Source organism: Diadema antillarum, unplaced genomic scaffold, assembly GCF_040938485.1.
Source record: "Diadema antillarum isolate AM-2024a unplaced genomic scaffold, OU_Dant_1.0 scf00000043, whole genome shotgun sequence".
NCBI lineage: Eukaryota > Metazoa > Echinodermata > Echinoidea > Diadematoida > Diadematidae > Diadema > Diadema antillarum.
Genome location: NW_027270932.1, coordinates 891,289 through 908,040, shown reverse-complemented (window position 1 = coordinate 908,040; position 16,752 = coordinate 891,289). Strand labels below are relative to the sequence as shown.

At 39.7% G+C, this 16,752-nt stretch overlaps 1 protein-coding gene across 1 annotated transcript in view; it reads left to right on the top strand.

Annotated features, from left to right (window-relative positions):
• Positions 1-857: 857 nt before the first annotated feature.
• LOC139713195 (uncharacterized) overlaps positions 858-16,752 on the top strand; it is a 41,812-nt gene continuing 25,917 nt past the window's right edge. The window contains exons 1-2 of the mRNA XM_071624947.1: positions 858-990; positions 12,296-12,358. Of these exons, the coding sequence (XP_071481048.1) occupies positions 936-990; positions 12,296-12,358 (118 nt within the window). The 5' untranslated portion in view covers positions 858-935. The remainder of the gene's footprint in view (positions 991-12,295; positions 12,359-16,752) is intronic.

Sequence of the window (16,752 nt, the reverse complement as noted above, 5' to 3'; positions counted from 1 at the left end):
TCGCGCTGATTGGTCAGTCCCTCAAAATAGTTCCCCCTGGTCGTATGATGTCGATAAGACCTTGGAAAACCGCGTACCCTATTATGACGCAAACAATGCATTCATTGTTATTTTGCTCCGTGGTTCGCGCAAAGTAGAGTTACGCGCTCCGCGCATGGGTTTTGCGCGAGAGTGCAAAATAGCTTCTCCTCGTCGTCATAACAACAATAAAGACCCACAACCCGGGATTTTGAATTACAACAACAATTGTAAAGGAATGGGACTACATGATATTTCCGTCCTTACATTTTGACGTTCGCCCATCAACATCATCCAGGAGCGTTAAAACAACTCTGAAAATATTTCATCCCTTCCGGTTGTTTCCATCCGTTTCCTTGACTTCAACAGTAAGTACTCCTTTCTCTACTTCATTAAGTTTATATGATTGCCGTAAAAACAGGACATTTTTTCTCAATAAGTCACACTCCCGTCGCAAGCAACAATAGTATCTCACACTGCCGCTGGGTCCGGGTACTGCGCGCCTATGTGAAAACCCTGTAGAAATAATTCGTCGACGTCGACGACCAGGGGGAACTATTTGACATGACCTTTGTACCCAAGTGTCGCAACTCTATCTATCAACCCGCTCTGGCCAAGTTACTCTAACGCCATCTAGCGGCAAAAACATGGACAAGAGCACCGTCCTTTCACGACACGCCAGGGATTGAAACCATTGCGGTGCGGCTGTAGCGTTCTTTGAATGGTATTGGATGTGTGTGCGATACACTTCACTACCCCGATTTTGCCGTGTGTATCACGTCGTGTACCGTGCCGTGTGTACGGTGTGTGGAGTCAAATTAGTTTACGTTTGGTGATGATGTAGGATAGGAGGATCGGAGGGAATGGCAATATCATACTGTGGATGCTGAGAGTCTGAGCTTCTTTTTCTCGTGAACATGGCGGCACCAAATGCAGAAATCGTCGAAACCAGCAACCCAGGTGTTAAAGAAGGTACGAATTATGTAATTTGTAGGATGAGAGAGAATGAACTAGCCCGAGTGAGCCGTAAAACGGTCAACATGGTCAATGTAGAAGATCGGTAGGGCGTTGTTATGACGAGCGAACGCCAGAACTAATTTGGTCCAACAGCTGAGGGGATGGGTATGGGATGGGATAGGAGAAAAGCGGCGACGCACAGCTCTGCTTTTCCTTCAAATAGGCCCTCCACCAGTATCGTAGTGTCGTACAAAACAAGAATAGCAATATGTCTACGTATTTTCTTGTTAAGTTCGCAAGCGGCAATCATATAGGAGTGGGCTAAATCGTGATATCGGTCCCCTTTTGTTCTGCGTGTGCGCCTGAAGTTCAATATGTGCAAAGCGGGAGGTTGAAAGCAGCCACCAAGAGTACAGACTATCCCTCTTTTACAAAGCTCTACATCAGGAAGCTGCTGTCACCATACCCCCATATGTGAAACATGCATCCAGACCCTTGAGAGAGGACACTGAACGCTTCATTCCGCTGCAATGCAGAACAAAAGCATACCTATACAGCTTCCTTCCAAACACTATTAATAAAGGACTGGAATCATTTAACCCTGGAATTAAAAATGCAAACTCCTCATCGGTTTTTTAAATCCAAACTGAAAAGTATTTGATACTCGAATAAAACAATACGCTGCGCAGCAGCCGCAACCAACTCTGGACGTGTCGTTAGTGCTGTCATCGGCGATGTCCGGATTCCGATTCAGAGATTCAGAAAAGTTGCAAGACCGGCTATGATGAAATGAATGGCGGTGAATGGAGTGGCTGGACTATTTCACGATATATAATGCCAGAGACTCCAACTCTCCCGTTTTCGACGGGAGATCTCCCGCCGAAAACCCATTTTTGCAAAATCTCCCGTTCTCCCGCTGGAGATTTGGTTTCTCCCGCCCTGGCTCTGTGTCTCCCGGTTGAAAGGATTTCTTACTTATTGCTATCGTAATGCAGCTGTCATTTGTATGACGCACCTCTTGACCCCCGGGAAAGGTGCGTCATGGTCGCGTCAAGTACCACCAATTTGATGACGCGTGGTACCGTCATGGGAGCAAAATGTCCGTCACAATACTGACCCAATATGTGCGTCATAGTCGGTCATTTAACCAGAGTGTGTCAAAAGGTTCGTTAATGGGACCGTCATGTAATTTTGCGAGGCTTCTTGCATGGTATCCCTCCGTAACAGAATAAAACAAACTCGCGATCGCGAGCCGGCCGAATTCAGCGGCTCCTGAAAACGCGAAAATGACACAATTTTCATTCAGTTTTATTATAACATACTGATACTCACTTCATTCTCGTATGTCTTCTTTTTCTATCTGATGTCAGACTAAAGGTCTTTTCAGAAGGTTTGAGCACAAATTTGCTCAAAAAACCACACTACCAAACACGATTTGTGATTAAAATCATCACATACAGCCCGCGGCATCGCGAAGCTCGCTATGATACGAAGAAATCATTACGTCTTTCACTTGAGGAAAAACATACAAAACAAACAAACAAAAAACACGTACGAACGAATGTTGATAGCCAAAACTTTGATAAGTAATAAGCAGTTATGATGAGCGTGAACTGAAATTAATTGTCATGATTTTGCTGTCTAACCAGGTGATGACTGCATCTCATTGAACCTACTCGTAGTGAATTTCTCTGGGCATACGAGACCTTTTTATTTCTGTGATTGCATTTTTAATTGACTGATTAATCGATCCTTTTTGTTTTTAGTGTTCAGGGAACATAAGATATTCGATCAAGTACACTATATTCGACTGTTTGATGTTTCCTACTATGCGCCAAAAGAAAGGCTATAGAATCATGATATCTTTGCAATGATTCCTTTAATTCTACTAATGAGCTGGTTCTTCGATGGATATTTCCAGGATATTTACACGCTGTTTATTCCAGTGCGCGCATTCTTTCGTCTGGCACGCACCTGGGTGTGGCACCTGCTTTTGTGGAAATTTCCTCAAGGGGAGAGAGGTGGGGTGTCAAGTTTCTTCGAGACGAAGAGACTGCATGTAACACAATCTCTTCGCTCTGATTTATTGTCATTCGTGCTTTCCCCTTATTCTTTGCTGATGTTGAACATTTAGATTTAACTTTACGAAGGTTGGTAGCACGTGGTTCTTTTTTGTAGTGAGGTGTATGTAATTTCTTTTTTTTTATCATTCTTGGGAGGGAAAAGAAGAGTAAGGGGGAAAGAAGAATAAGAGGGAAAGTGAAATAAAACAAACGGCACACCGTACGCTCAGCATTCACAGTAAGCCGTCTTTTTCCACCAGCATAGTTATCATCATCACCATCAGACATCACTCACACAATTTTAGCCTTTTCCTATCAACATTAAGAAACACGCATACAATGTAGTCCCTCGAGACAAACACCTAGGAAAATAAATAACAAATACAAAGTATCAACACCTCCCAACAACACAAATACCGGTACATGTATTTAGAAAGACAACTCACAGCACACTGAAGCGGCTGGTATCAAACTTCGTCGCTTCGGTTCGAAAAAGTGATTGCAGCAAGCGGAAAAATCGCCGTTACGAAACTAGCAGTGCGAGACACTTGAAAGAATTACGTAAAATACTTCAAAGTACAAAGGGAACGGATAAAGTGATATAAAATGGAAGAAATCGTACCAAACAAGGTGTGAGAAACGACAGTGGAGAACGGTAATTTTAGTGTAGTAAATTTAATTAGGCCCTAGCAAAAGTTGGCAGCACCGAAAGCTACGCGAAAATAAATACAGCTGTATAGACATTGGAAACTCGGTATTGCGACGAGATCCTTAGGATCAAGTCAATAAACGATACAAAACAAAGGAAATCAATTCATTTTGACCGGAAAATAGTTTGTTATAAGTATTCTGTTATATGAGATCTCTTTTGATAGGCCTAGAAATAGGCCTATGATTTGCTACATCGAATTTCCACGATACTCGGCCTCGGGAAAGAAAGTTCGAACGCTTTTCATCTGCACATACTGCAGTGCACATCGCAATACACGAACAGAAACTCACCTCTTCCTTGCAGAAAAATGATGCTATAACGTTACAAAAAACACACACAACACTCTAAAAATCATTTCGTTCTTGAGAGGAAAGGGACAAGCGGATGGAGAAGAAGAGAAATACAAGCAGACATTGCACAACGGAACGCTTCTACCCCGACTCAAAACGAAATAGGGGACTGTAGTGTAGTGGCAGCTGGCTACAGTGTGTGCAGCTAAGCTACTATGGCTGCGTTCATGCGAAACTAGAATTGCGTTTCTAAACACGTTTAGTCGCTAAACGTGTTTAGTTGCGTTGCGTTCATGCGATTTTTCCATTTAAACGCGTTTCAAAACGCCGATCTGAAACGCGGAAAAAGGGGCGTTTTGAATCATGATTCTGCCAGAATCACGATCGCAGAAACCGCATGAACGCAACCGTGATTTCAATCATGATTCTATGACGTCATTGTGCGTTGTGCGCATGCGTGTCTCGAGTGGTATCCCACAGCTTCTTGCTCTGTTCGCGCGCTTGTGTACGTCTTATGAATCGTGTGTTTCGGTACCATACTTGCACTTATTTGTTTACATCAACGCCATACACCGATTCTATGCTAGTATCTAACGTTAGCTGTGTAAAATAATACATGTAATTACTCTCCGATTGAGTTGATAAAAGTAATGGCTGCAGCGCTGTGTCTACCTAAGGAAACAATTGGAGAGACGAAGAATTAGGATTATTCCCTTCTGTGGGAAGAGCCAAAATGTTACACCTTAGTACTGGAAAGTATTCACCGAAATTAAAACGTAAAGGCCTATAATAAACTGACTGATCAGTTGGCATTTAGGAGGTCTGGCTCGAGTTGCAGAAACTGCGCAGTGCGCTGCGCAATGGCAAAGGATGAGCAGAGCCAGAATCAGCGTTGCGAAAGCCCGCATGAACGCTCTTCCGCTGAGACCGTGATTTGAAACGCCGTTTTGAATCATGATTCATGTTTGTGATTCTGGCTACGAAATTCGCATGAACGCGGCCTATACTCACGCTCCCCAGCCGCCGCCCACACATTGGGGATACCACGGAGATCCATGTAAACATCCGAGGGTCCGTAGGCGACAGGGATTCACGCGCGCGAATTTCCGTTCGGTGCACACAGTTCGCAGGCGGCGAATTGCGTGAGCGCACACTTTTCCAGTCTGGTACGTACCGCGAATAACATGTGCGTCAAGGGTCAGTCATTTTCACGAAGAGGTGCGTCACCATTTTTCATGGTTAATGCGTCAATGTCTCATGAAGGTGTGTCACTTTTTGTGACGGAGGGTACGTCATGGTACCTAAAAGGTATGACGCACATTGGTACTTTGACGCACCTATCCCGGGGGTCAAGAGGTGCGTCATACAAATGACAGCTGCATAATGTTGAAAAAATAAGTCTTAGATAGCACCAGAGAACATCTAGAACCCTGGGAACTTCGCGCTTCGCACACATCAACTTGGAGTCTCCCGTTTGCTAGGGGTTTCGGGCGGGAGAATCTCCAGATCAGAAGGTGCTTGGGGTTGGAGTCTCTGTAATGCCATGCCTAGGATTGCAGTTATAGCGATTGCAAACATCCTTACATTAGATCTAGATCTATAGGGGATCTACCACCCATCTTGCGTGATGTCATAACTTGATTTAGGCCAGTGTTGTTGGAGTGCATCACCTTTTGACGATGTGGCAAAGTACAGCGGTAGATCTACTTCACTGTGTAGGCTGCTGTGATTAGTAGTACCAAAGACAAAGTATAGAAATTCTTGACTGAGAGGGAGCAAAACTCTGACTCTTTGTCATGACAAGTCTATGAAATACTACTTCGTAGATCTATTTCACTTGTTAGCAAACCATTTGACCGAAAGATACTGTAGGTCCGTATCTTGTCATCGTGGATATATGTTCATCTGTGGAGACCACGTCTGGCTTCATAGTAGGGTGTCTGGAGCATTTTTGTAACTTTTGAAATTCTGTGAGAAACGAATTGTGAATTATTTCATATGAAAGAGAATGACATCATTAAGATATATTTCAAATTTCATGGCGAAATGATGTTTCTATCTTGAGAAATTTAACTTTGAAATCACAGCAATATCACCCCCTTTTTTTACGAGCACGCATGAAAATGTGACCCAAATCATGTTTGCAAACAACGCCGAAAAGCTGCATTCGCGTGTGGATCTCCAGCGATCAGATAATGAGCGTACAGCGGTTAGAAAATACGCGTTACAAGCGCAGAAGCCACTCCCCCTATGTGTCGTCATACCCTGTGTGCGCTGTGTGAGCTGTCCATTGGAAGTAATCAGACCATGGATTGATCCCCTACCTTTTAATTGGGTCTACAGTTCAACTCCATTTAAGCTGGCTGTGGTAGAGCTCTTTGACAAGGAACTTTATCCTCGCAGGGGTGCTGCTATAGTCGATAGACAGAAGTTATAAGACCAAAACTTTGCTTATAAATAGAGCAGAGTCATGGGATAGTACACATACTTTGTATACAGTGTGTACAATGTTATTGATGCCTTTTGCACTGCAGTATTTCTGCTTTGTCTGGTATCATTGTGTGACACAAATTTGTTACTTTTTCAATGAACATTTGTTAGATTGTCACTCTGCAAATTGACAATATATAGTTCGGTTTTCATGTAGTGCTGCTCGTGTAGTGCCCACTCCATTGCCATTAGGGCCTATACAGTCCACTTTTCCTGTGTAGGGTTAACCAGGCATCGATATCCATTGAGCTACAGTGTATTAGATACACAGTAGTTCAGCACGTGAAATTGTATCCATAAAACAGGACAGCACAGTCAAAATTTGATGTAGCTCTGATACTGTTAAATTTGGATGACATTGTACCTGATTGTTTGGTGTGGCACAATGAGTATGTGCTTTCTTGAACTTCATGGTCAATAACTAATTCAAACTTTCTTGCCAGTCAAACAGTTTACATGGCTCAGAGTGTAATTAGCTTTGCTCTGAACTAAACATGGACACATTTCATTTACAGCACTGCATTTATACATTGTATTAGTGTTTATTTGTGCATTATTCCTGAAAGCATGCAACAGTTTTGGGAATATGTTTCACTTTACCATTGTACATGATGCTTGTGTGTGTGCTGCAACTGTATATATTGAAGAATAGATAATAAAGACATTTTATTTTATCAGAGAATCTACGTCACAAGCTGAAACTGAACACAATCCAGCAACTTGTACTACAGGAATACAGGTACTGTAGTTGTTCTGGTTTTTTGAAAGAGAACTGGGATAGTTATGATGGTTTTCCTTCTTAAAGAAAATGTGCCCTTAGTGTACTTGCTACAGCTGTACACCAATATTGTAAAACTTTGGCCTGCTGACCAGTGGTACATACAGTACATACTGTACATACGGTACATACTGTACATGTATACCCACATACGTGTAAAACACTGATTATTTTGGTGCGTACAACGTGTATATACTAGATGTCTACAGGGCAATTTGTCAGTCAGTTGCAATACAGTGTACAGCTCTGTACATGTACATCATAATGTCACTTATTCAAACATACAACATGTACATTGTACCTTGTGGTCTGAGAGGCATCTATCATGGGAGGCAGAACCTAGTGTAAGATGGACTCAATATGGCACTAAGTCTCAAACAAACAGCCATCAATAAGTAAAAAATAGTTTTTCATTCTACAATGTAGCTCCTTTTATGTGTTACAGATGATGAGGAAAATCATCTGTTTCTGTGACTTCCAGTGTTATCACACTTTGTGTATTGATTTGAAATAATTGCTATGTCTATGAGGTGTTTTGACAGGGGTATACCCAGAGTGCTTTGAACTCATGATGCCAACTTGCCTGGAGTAAACTGATGCTCACTGTTGGGCAAGTAAAAGTCAATCGGACCCTTGCCATTGATACTAAGGAATCTTCATCCTACCGTGTGGGAGATAATATCTTTTCACAGACCCTGTGTTGCCACCAGTAGATCAATACAACAGGTTTTGTGCACAGTACACATAAATTCTTTAAAAAAAAAATGGAAGGGCTAGAGTCTACACATTATAGGGCTCGACACTAACTTTTTTTGTTGCTATTGACGCGTTTGAGCCAATAGAATGTTTGTATTGATCTAAAATTTGGTGGCCCCCATGTATAAAAAGGAAAGTTTGCAATACATTCTGAATCTTAGTTGCCTGATTAGGCCACCAAAAGATAACCTGTATAACAAGTTTGGTGGCACAACATCAATTTTTAGTGGCCCCAGGGCCACCACAAATGTCAAGCCATGCATTATGCCAATTGCATCTTACAGGGTAGTACCTGTTCATTTTGATACTGGCCCAGCAGTCAGATTCCATTGCCATGGCAAGTAGGCACATACATTGTACTCGTAGTATGGTACAATTTTTAAAAGGTCTGCTGCACTCTGCCTGTTAATTTGTGATGTCCATTTAACCCTACCTTTAAGACATAGAATTCAGCTTTATGAACTGGAAAATCACAAACTCTTGTATAGGGGATCATCTTAAGAAAAAAAAAAACAAATTGTACTGCATGGAAGTACATGTATTTCACTGAGGCATTAGATTCTTGTGGGGGAAAAAAAAAGTAAAGTAAAAATGAGTGAATATATACAGCTGTACAACTGTGGATAGTAGGCGAAGCCATTTTGTTGCTGACTTCATGCTGTGGGAAGTCATGCTTGATCGCTTCCACCATTGTCGCCACCTGGGTGTACATGTACACAGAACAGCTCACCTGCTTGCTGGTATATGCCACAGTAATAGTTCTCAAAGAGTCCCCATGAGTTTAGCCGTGTACATCAAGTGCCAGTTAACAACTTGCATTACCTGTACTCGCATAGTTCAGTGGGTTTGAGTGCATTCAGGGCATTAATGCCTTTGAGGCTTTACAGAGCTTTTAGCAACTTGCACTTTTGTCCTGCATCACTTTGACAGAATTGTCTAAAATCCTTGGCAGCTGTAACTTCCTTCTACAGTACTTCTACAACAGCCTCAGAATTGTGGAAATTTACTATCTATAGAAGTGTCTCTTGTTTTAACTGAATAATGATATCCCAACTGTAATATATCTATGATAGAAGTGAGATTTTAGTGATGATCATCACAACTTTTATTTTGGTTAGAACACAAGAATAATAAATAGTGGTTTTGCTTGATAAAATAGCAAGCTACAACTTGGACAATGCATTTTATAACCCCTCCCACCCCCCCCCCCCCCCAAAAAAAAGAGTTGTCACTACTGGGTTGGCAACATGACAACAATATTTTGATACAAACTGCACAACCTCCTCTTCTTGATTTCATATTCAAGAAAGGAACCGTAGGGAAAATGTGTGTTCTCAACAATGGACAACTTGTGTGAGACCATGATATCATTACAAATGTCATGGCTCGACACTAACTTTTTTTGTTTGGTGGCCCGACGGGGCCACCAAAATCCTAAATTTCAAATTTTTGGTGGCCCGAGAGAAAAATTTGGTGTCCCGAAAAAAAACAATAAAAAACATTAAAAGTCCTTTTTTTTTAATGAGTCAGATATTTAAGATTTATGATAGTAAGAATTAGAAGTTGGACATATCTACTCATAAATAAACTTCAACAAACTTGCAACACTCACTCTCAGGCATTCATTCAGTCCTTTTCATCCATCCTTTGAACAGATTTATCTGCTAATTTCCGGCGCAAAAAGTTACGAATTTATTGACATACTTTTCAAAATATTTTGGTGGCCCCGGGCCACCGGGCCACCGTTAGTGTCGAGCCCTGCAAATGTAATAGCCCATTTGTACAAGTACCATACATTTTCCTATGCAACATAAAACACATATAGCGAGTTTAGTGAATCGGGGCTTTACTAATTTATAGATCTATCTTCAGTTTTATGGACATAAATGTACATTGTAATACACACATCCCTCTCTTTTGTAAGAAAAATAGCATAAACAATACATTGTAAAATTACTCAATGTACGCAGCAATAGCGAAATATTAATGCTAAAAAACGAAACATTGTAATGAATAATCGAAGTGAAGTGAACAACATACACTTGTACATGTAATGTACAGTTGTACACAAATACTTTCAATGAGACTGTTTAAATACAAGTGTACACTGCACTTGATTAAGTGTTTGCATATGATCCAGAGGTTATGTGCTGACCCAAATAATATCACACTATATTGCTGATATATACCATTTGCTATGATGAATTGAGTTGTGTACCCTGGAATGCGCTGCGGAAACACTTGACAGCACAGATAATGAACAACTTCCTGTCTGTATCAGGTCTGTGCGCTGAATTGGAGATTAACATAACACGAGCACAGCTGTTAATTTCAGTTCCGATACTTGTGTGCTTATACCGTAAGTCTGAAAGAAGCGATCGCAAGTCGTGAACTTCACTCCACAGTATACAAATTTTGTTTAATTTTTTTTTCTCTATTGTAGCATCAGCATTCATACCATACAGTATTGCCTTGATTCTGTAAGGAGTAAAAAGTATTAACATTATTTATTAAACAGGATAAAAATGAAAAGCAGTTTAATATAAAGTACATTTGTAGTATAAAATCAAACAGTTACAGTGGTAGTGATCTTCATCTGTCAGGTTTTGTGTGAAAATTTCGGATGTATGATAAACATATGAAATATTTGCAAGATATGCATGCTTAATATGAATGTTAAACTGTTTGACTCATCTTTCTTCTTTTCTTTTTTTGGTATTCACTGTGCTTTGACATTCCAGCTGATTGGCATTTAATTATTTTATGTCATTATTATTATTATTATTGTTATAATTATTATTATTATTATCATTGAATTGTTTGTGTTTTGTTTTGTTTTTGTTACTGGGTCCAATAAATCCAGACCTGATCGCATGAAACTCTGATAGGGCAGGCTCTTGAAAAGAATACACAGCATCCTGTACATATACAGTTGTAGATATTGCAGACATCTGAACCATACACTGCAATCAAGGTTGAGATACAATGTATGCAATTCACTCTGAAGTCATTATGGAATAATGATTCAAAGCATATTTGCAGATTATGATGTGGTGCCTATTATGATGAACACTGCTGGATGTGTTAATACGTGTAGCATTGTACAGTGTGGTGACGTCATGACGTGATGATTGCTCATAAATTAAAATGCAATTTTTATCCAATTAAAGCCAGGGTTGATTTCGTAGCCTTCAATGCCAGGATATGTACAGGTTGTACTCTGCAATGCTGTCATAAAAGGAGGGGGGGGGGGGGGTCTAAATTGTCACTTGGATCCAGTATAAGGGGAGTTTTTAATACCCTGGATAGACGGTGACTCATTCTGTGTGTCATACCAACCATGGCTGACTAATATTTCAGCCACTTCATTTGCAGAGAATTTGTGGGACGACTGTAAAATGTTCATTAAAGCCTCATGCTAACATTTGCAAAAATAGTTCTAAAATGTGAGTTAGGGATAAAAATAACCAACATGAAAATGTTAATCAGTGTAATCAATGTTAACTAATCTTATATGAAATGTAAACAATAGTCTCAATAAAGACTGTTTCGACAATAAGTCGTCTACAGTTGTATGGTTTATTGAGGAAATTAGGGCTATCCGTATATTTGCGACTTTTGCAAAATTGTTGTATTGTAGGGTGTTTTGTGATACAATTGAAATATCTACACAATTATGTACAAGGTAAATATGTATAGAATGTGATAATTCGAACATTTTTTTTTAAATCACTGTTCCCAGTGTTAATCGTTGCTGTACGTTGCTGTAGATGCATTCTGCCATCATTCTATGGGAGGGAAGTGTTGACATAATATGAAAATAATACATTATGTCTTTTTCCATTGGCTGTGATGTCTTACCCTGTTATGCTATTGAAGGGGCATCATCCATTCGTCGTACATGTATTAATTGAACATGGGAGCTGCAGTGTTCTCGTGATGAGCGTGCCATATCCCAGTTGACTTCGAATATCATCAAAGTTGATGAAATTAGATTCAACGGAATGGCAGAGGTCTCGTCAATTAATACTGGATACAAGAAAGTTATCTTTTGTGAGTGTTCTATTTGTGTTTTCACTGAAAGACTATAGCACTTGATATTTGTTCAAGCATGTACAATGCACAATTGTACATGTATTATATTTACATTTTTTTATTTCTAAATGCCAGGACATATCTTAACGAATTATCCATCGCTTTTTCCATTGTTCTTTCTTATTTTCCCCTGCAGTGGCGAAGCAGTGGAGCGTCTACGAAGATGGCGCCCTCGCATACCAGCTTCAGTCCGAAGAAAGTAAGTGGTGACTTTTTCCTCAGACTGTCTCCTGAAAGAGGCACCAAATATACTGTATACACCGAATATTTTGCGAGTAATTTCGCGAGTCGGATGCTATTCGTGAAATTAAAGACACGCGAAAATATTGACTCTGATCCCGATGTGAATGTGAGGTACGCATGTACATTTCTCCGTTCAGTACAGGACTCCACGATCGCGAATTCAACCGCTCGCGAAATCGTCGGGATTTCCCGATTCGCGAAAATTTAGACTCGCGAAATATATGGTGTATACAGTAACCCATGCCAATTCATAATGTTCTCATTCTTGAAGGAAAACTGTGATGCCTTGCCTGGATCTAAGGAATATTGAATCATGACATGACTATTTCACAAGCAAAGCATGCTGCAAATCTGGACCTGAAACATTGTTATTGACTAGTTGAGTTTAATCAGATGAGAACCACAGTGACAAAATAAGAGATTTACATTGTATCTCTATCCAAGGAGCAAGTTCAGTGATTTTCAGTATCGCATTTTTGTTACTTAAGAGGAAATACTTACGCATTATTTATTCACGTATTTAATATTGAATTTAATGAATGCCAGGGCAATTTGCAATACTAAAACCACAGGAAATTGTGGTGTCTGATACAGTAGATCAGTTGTATTTGATTTGAGACATTTGTTGCAGTTCATATTATGAGGTCACAACAAGAATTTTTATTCCGTTTTTGTGTCATAATTAGGCTTTTTTTTTTAAAACTATGGAACATATACAGTCAATTCTGCCTGAATTTACAAAAGTGCATTAAGCTATTAAAATGCTGAAGTTCTTTTCTTGAGACCAAAATGATTCTAGAAAGTGTGCGTTTACTTGAAAAGTAAAATGTTGTTGAAGTTCAGGCTTTTACATGAATGTCAATAGATAAAACTTATACTGAGTTGACTGTGTTCCAATCAAGCTGTAAAATTACAGTAAAGTGATTAAAAGGATGTCTGCATCAAACCCAAGTTGGAAAACATTCTACATGTCAAAACACAGTACATTCCATTAACATTGTGTACAAAGGTATATTACTGACATAATAATGGTGTATTAAAGTACTCTGCGAAATTTCGTGATACAATCTGTGTATTTGAAGTCATACCCTGGGACTCCAACGTGTGTTATGTGTACACTGTATGTGTACCCAGCCCCAGGATTGCCACAGAACGACACTTCAGTGTATTGACAGAGTGCTTTTGATGAATCATAACATATTTGGGATTTCAATCGGGAACTTGTTCTTCTCACGCTTTCAGTGAAATGCTCCCTATCTTTTTTTTTTTTTTTTTTTATACCCCCGCCAAACGAAGTTTGAAGGGGGTATATAGGAATCAGCGGACGGTCGGTCGGGCGGTCGGTCGGGCGGTCAGGCGGTCGGGCGGTCGGGCGGTCGGTCGGGCGGTCGGTCCGTTGCAAATCTTGCGTCGCGAACTACTTCCTCAGTTTTCAACCGATTCCCATTAAACTTGGCACAGATGTGTGCCTTGGGTTGTAGATGTGCAAGACGTATTTTTTGACAGTACCCAAAAGTACGTTGCCATGGTAACGGCATATTATGGGCAAAAATGGGTACAAATCTTGCGTCGCGAACTACTTCCTCAGTTTTCAACCGATTCCCATAAAACTTGGCACAGATGTGTGCCTTGGGTTGTAGATGTGCAAGACGTATTTTTTGACAGTACCCAAAAGTACGTTGCCATGGTAACGGCATATTATGGGCAAAAATGGGTACAAATCTTGCGTCGCAAACTCCTCCCACAGTTTTTGATCAATTTTTATGAAATTAGGTACAGATGTTCATCTGAATATGTTAATGTGCAAGACACATATTTCTGCAGTGGCAAAAAGTGTGTTGCCATGGTAACGGCATGTTATTGGTAAAATATAGGGCAAAATGCTTCATGGCAAAACTGCTTCATCAGTGTTCTTCCAATTCTCATGGAATTCATATTGAATGTTTGTCTTAGGATATAGGTCAGCATGACACATTTCTTGACAGTGACAAAAAGTATGTTGCCATGGTAACAGCTCACATATTATGAGCCAAAATGATGGAAAATTTTGTGTTGCAAACTACTTCCTCAGTTTTTGCCCAATTTCCATGAAACTTGGTACAGACGTGTGCCTTTGGTTGTAGATGTGCAAGACGCATTTTTCGACAGTACCCGAAAGTACGTTGCCATGGTAACGGCATATTAATGGCAGAAGATCAAGGAAAGATCTTGCGGATTTAACTACTTCCTCAGTTTTTTGACCAAAGCTTATCAAATGTTGTTTTGACCAAAGCTTATGAAATGTTGTTTGACGGGGGTATAACCAGTCGCTGTAGCGACATTTCTAGTTTCTTCACTTTTTTTTTCCACTCCAACTGGCAGGGTTTTTTAGGCGAGGAGTGCAGATTCTCAGTGTAGCTTTTTGTAGGGTGTATGAAGTCACCAGACAGGTGCTCAATGTGTCTGAAAGTAGCAGTTACATGTAACCATCATGCTTGTGCTAGCCCTAATGGCCATGTTTTTTGTTTTTTGTTTTTTGTTTTTTTTGGGGGGGAAGGGAAGGGGACACTGGTGACAGCTTTGTTAGCAATCACATTTTGAAGAAAAAAATACAAACAAACCTTCAGAGATTTTGCAGAACATTCATAGTCTTTTCATTCAAAATGTTTTTGCTGAGTTGTAAGAAGTTTTCTGTCATTTTCTGGCAAAAACTTGGAATGTGAGAAAGACACAAATTTTCTAAGTCATCACAGTCTCAGTCATTGTGTAGGCCTATTTGAATGAAACACAACCCTCACCCCCCCCCCCCCCCCACCCAAGCTCAGCCCATTTACATTGTATTTATATGCACTCACAGAATTGATTACGTTTTGAAAATGTATTTTTAAATTTATTATTGTTATTATTTTTTTCCACTGAGATGCAAAAATGAGTCCATCTTTTCTGACTATGAGAAAAAAATAGTATATTACATACAAATATACGATTACAATGTATATTGTGTAGACAAAACTTTCGAGTGCATTTTACTCTTGCGAACTTGGCTCCTTGTGAAATTCTTGAAAGTTTCATGCAAGCAAAATTTCTGGTTTTATTGTAGCAGGTGTGGGCACAGTAAAAGATCATTTAAGTCTTAGGTTTGTTACACTGTTGTACATAGATGCTGTGTGCTCCTTTGACAGCCGTATTTAAAGGACAAGTTCACCTTCATAAACATAAGGATTGAGAGAATGTAGCAATATTAGTAGAACACATCATTGAAAGTTTGAGGAAAATCAGACAATCCGTTCAAAAGTTATGAATTTTTGAAGTTTTTGTGCAGTACCCGCTGGATGAGAAGACTGCTGCTGTGTATGAATAACTTAGATGTCACATGCGTACAACAATATAAGGAAAATATAAAGAGAATTTCACAAAATTCCATCTTTTGAAAAAAGCACACATTCCCCTGACTCCTTACCGACACATGTTATGGGTAATATTATTCCCCCTGCCTTTAGAAAGAGGCAAGTCAAGTGCTCTTTTATTATGCGAAAAAAGTGAAAATATGTTGAATTTTCTTTTACATTTTCTTTATACTGTTGTACGCATATGACTCACAAGCTGTCGTAGTCTCCTCATCCAGCGGTTCCAACACAAAAATTTAAAAAATTCATAACTTTTGCATCGATTGTCCAATTTTCCTCAAACTTTCACTGATGTGTTCTACTAATATTGTTGCATTTTCTCAATCCTTATCTTTATGAAGGTGAACTTGTCCTTTAACAGTCATCTGTATAGTGAGTAAATATAGTGAATTTCATGGAGCTTTCACTCTGAGAAAAAACAAATAACATGACCTTAAGTTGTCAATCAGGAGCTAGTTTCTAGCAGAATTAATAACTCATGGATGATGGGGCGCTGCCATACACCACTTTGTGATCCCAATTCACATTCCAAAAACAATGAAATGATCTCAAGCAGAATTGCTTGTGGCAAAACCCCCATTGAAGCAACCCAGTGTACACGTTTCTTTCAAACTGATTTTCCTTCCCCAAACTCGACTCCCACTTTACACTGTACTTCTTAAAGGACAAGTTCACCTTCATACATTGTAGACATGTGGGTTGAGTGACTGCAGCAATCTAGTAGAACACATCAGTGAGAGTTTGAGGGAAATCGGACAATCCATTCAAAAGTTATGAATTTTGTATCTTTCTGCTCAGTCACGGCTGGATGAAAAGACTACTCTAGCTTGTGATATCACATATAAAGTACAACAATATAATGAAAGAATAAAGAAAATTCAACATATTTTCACTTTTCTCGCGTAACCAAAGAACACTTGACTTCTCTCTTTCAAAGGCAGGGGGAATAATATTACCCTTAACG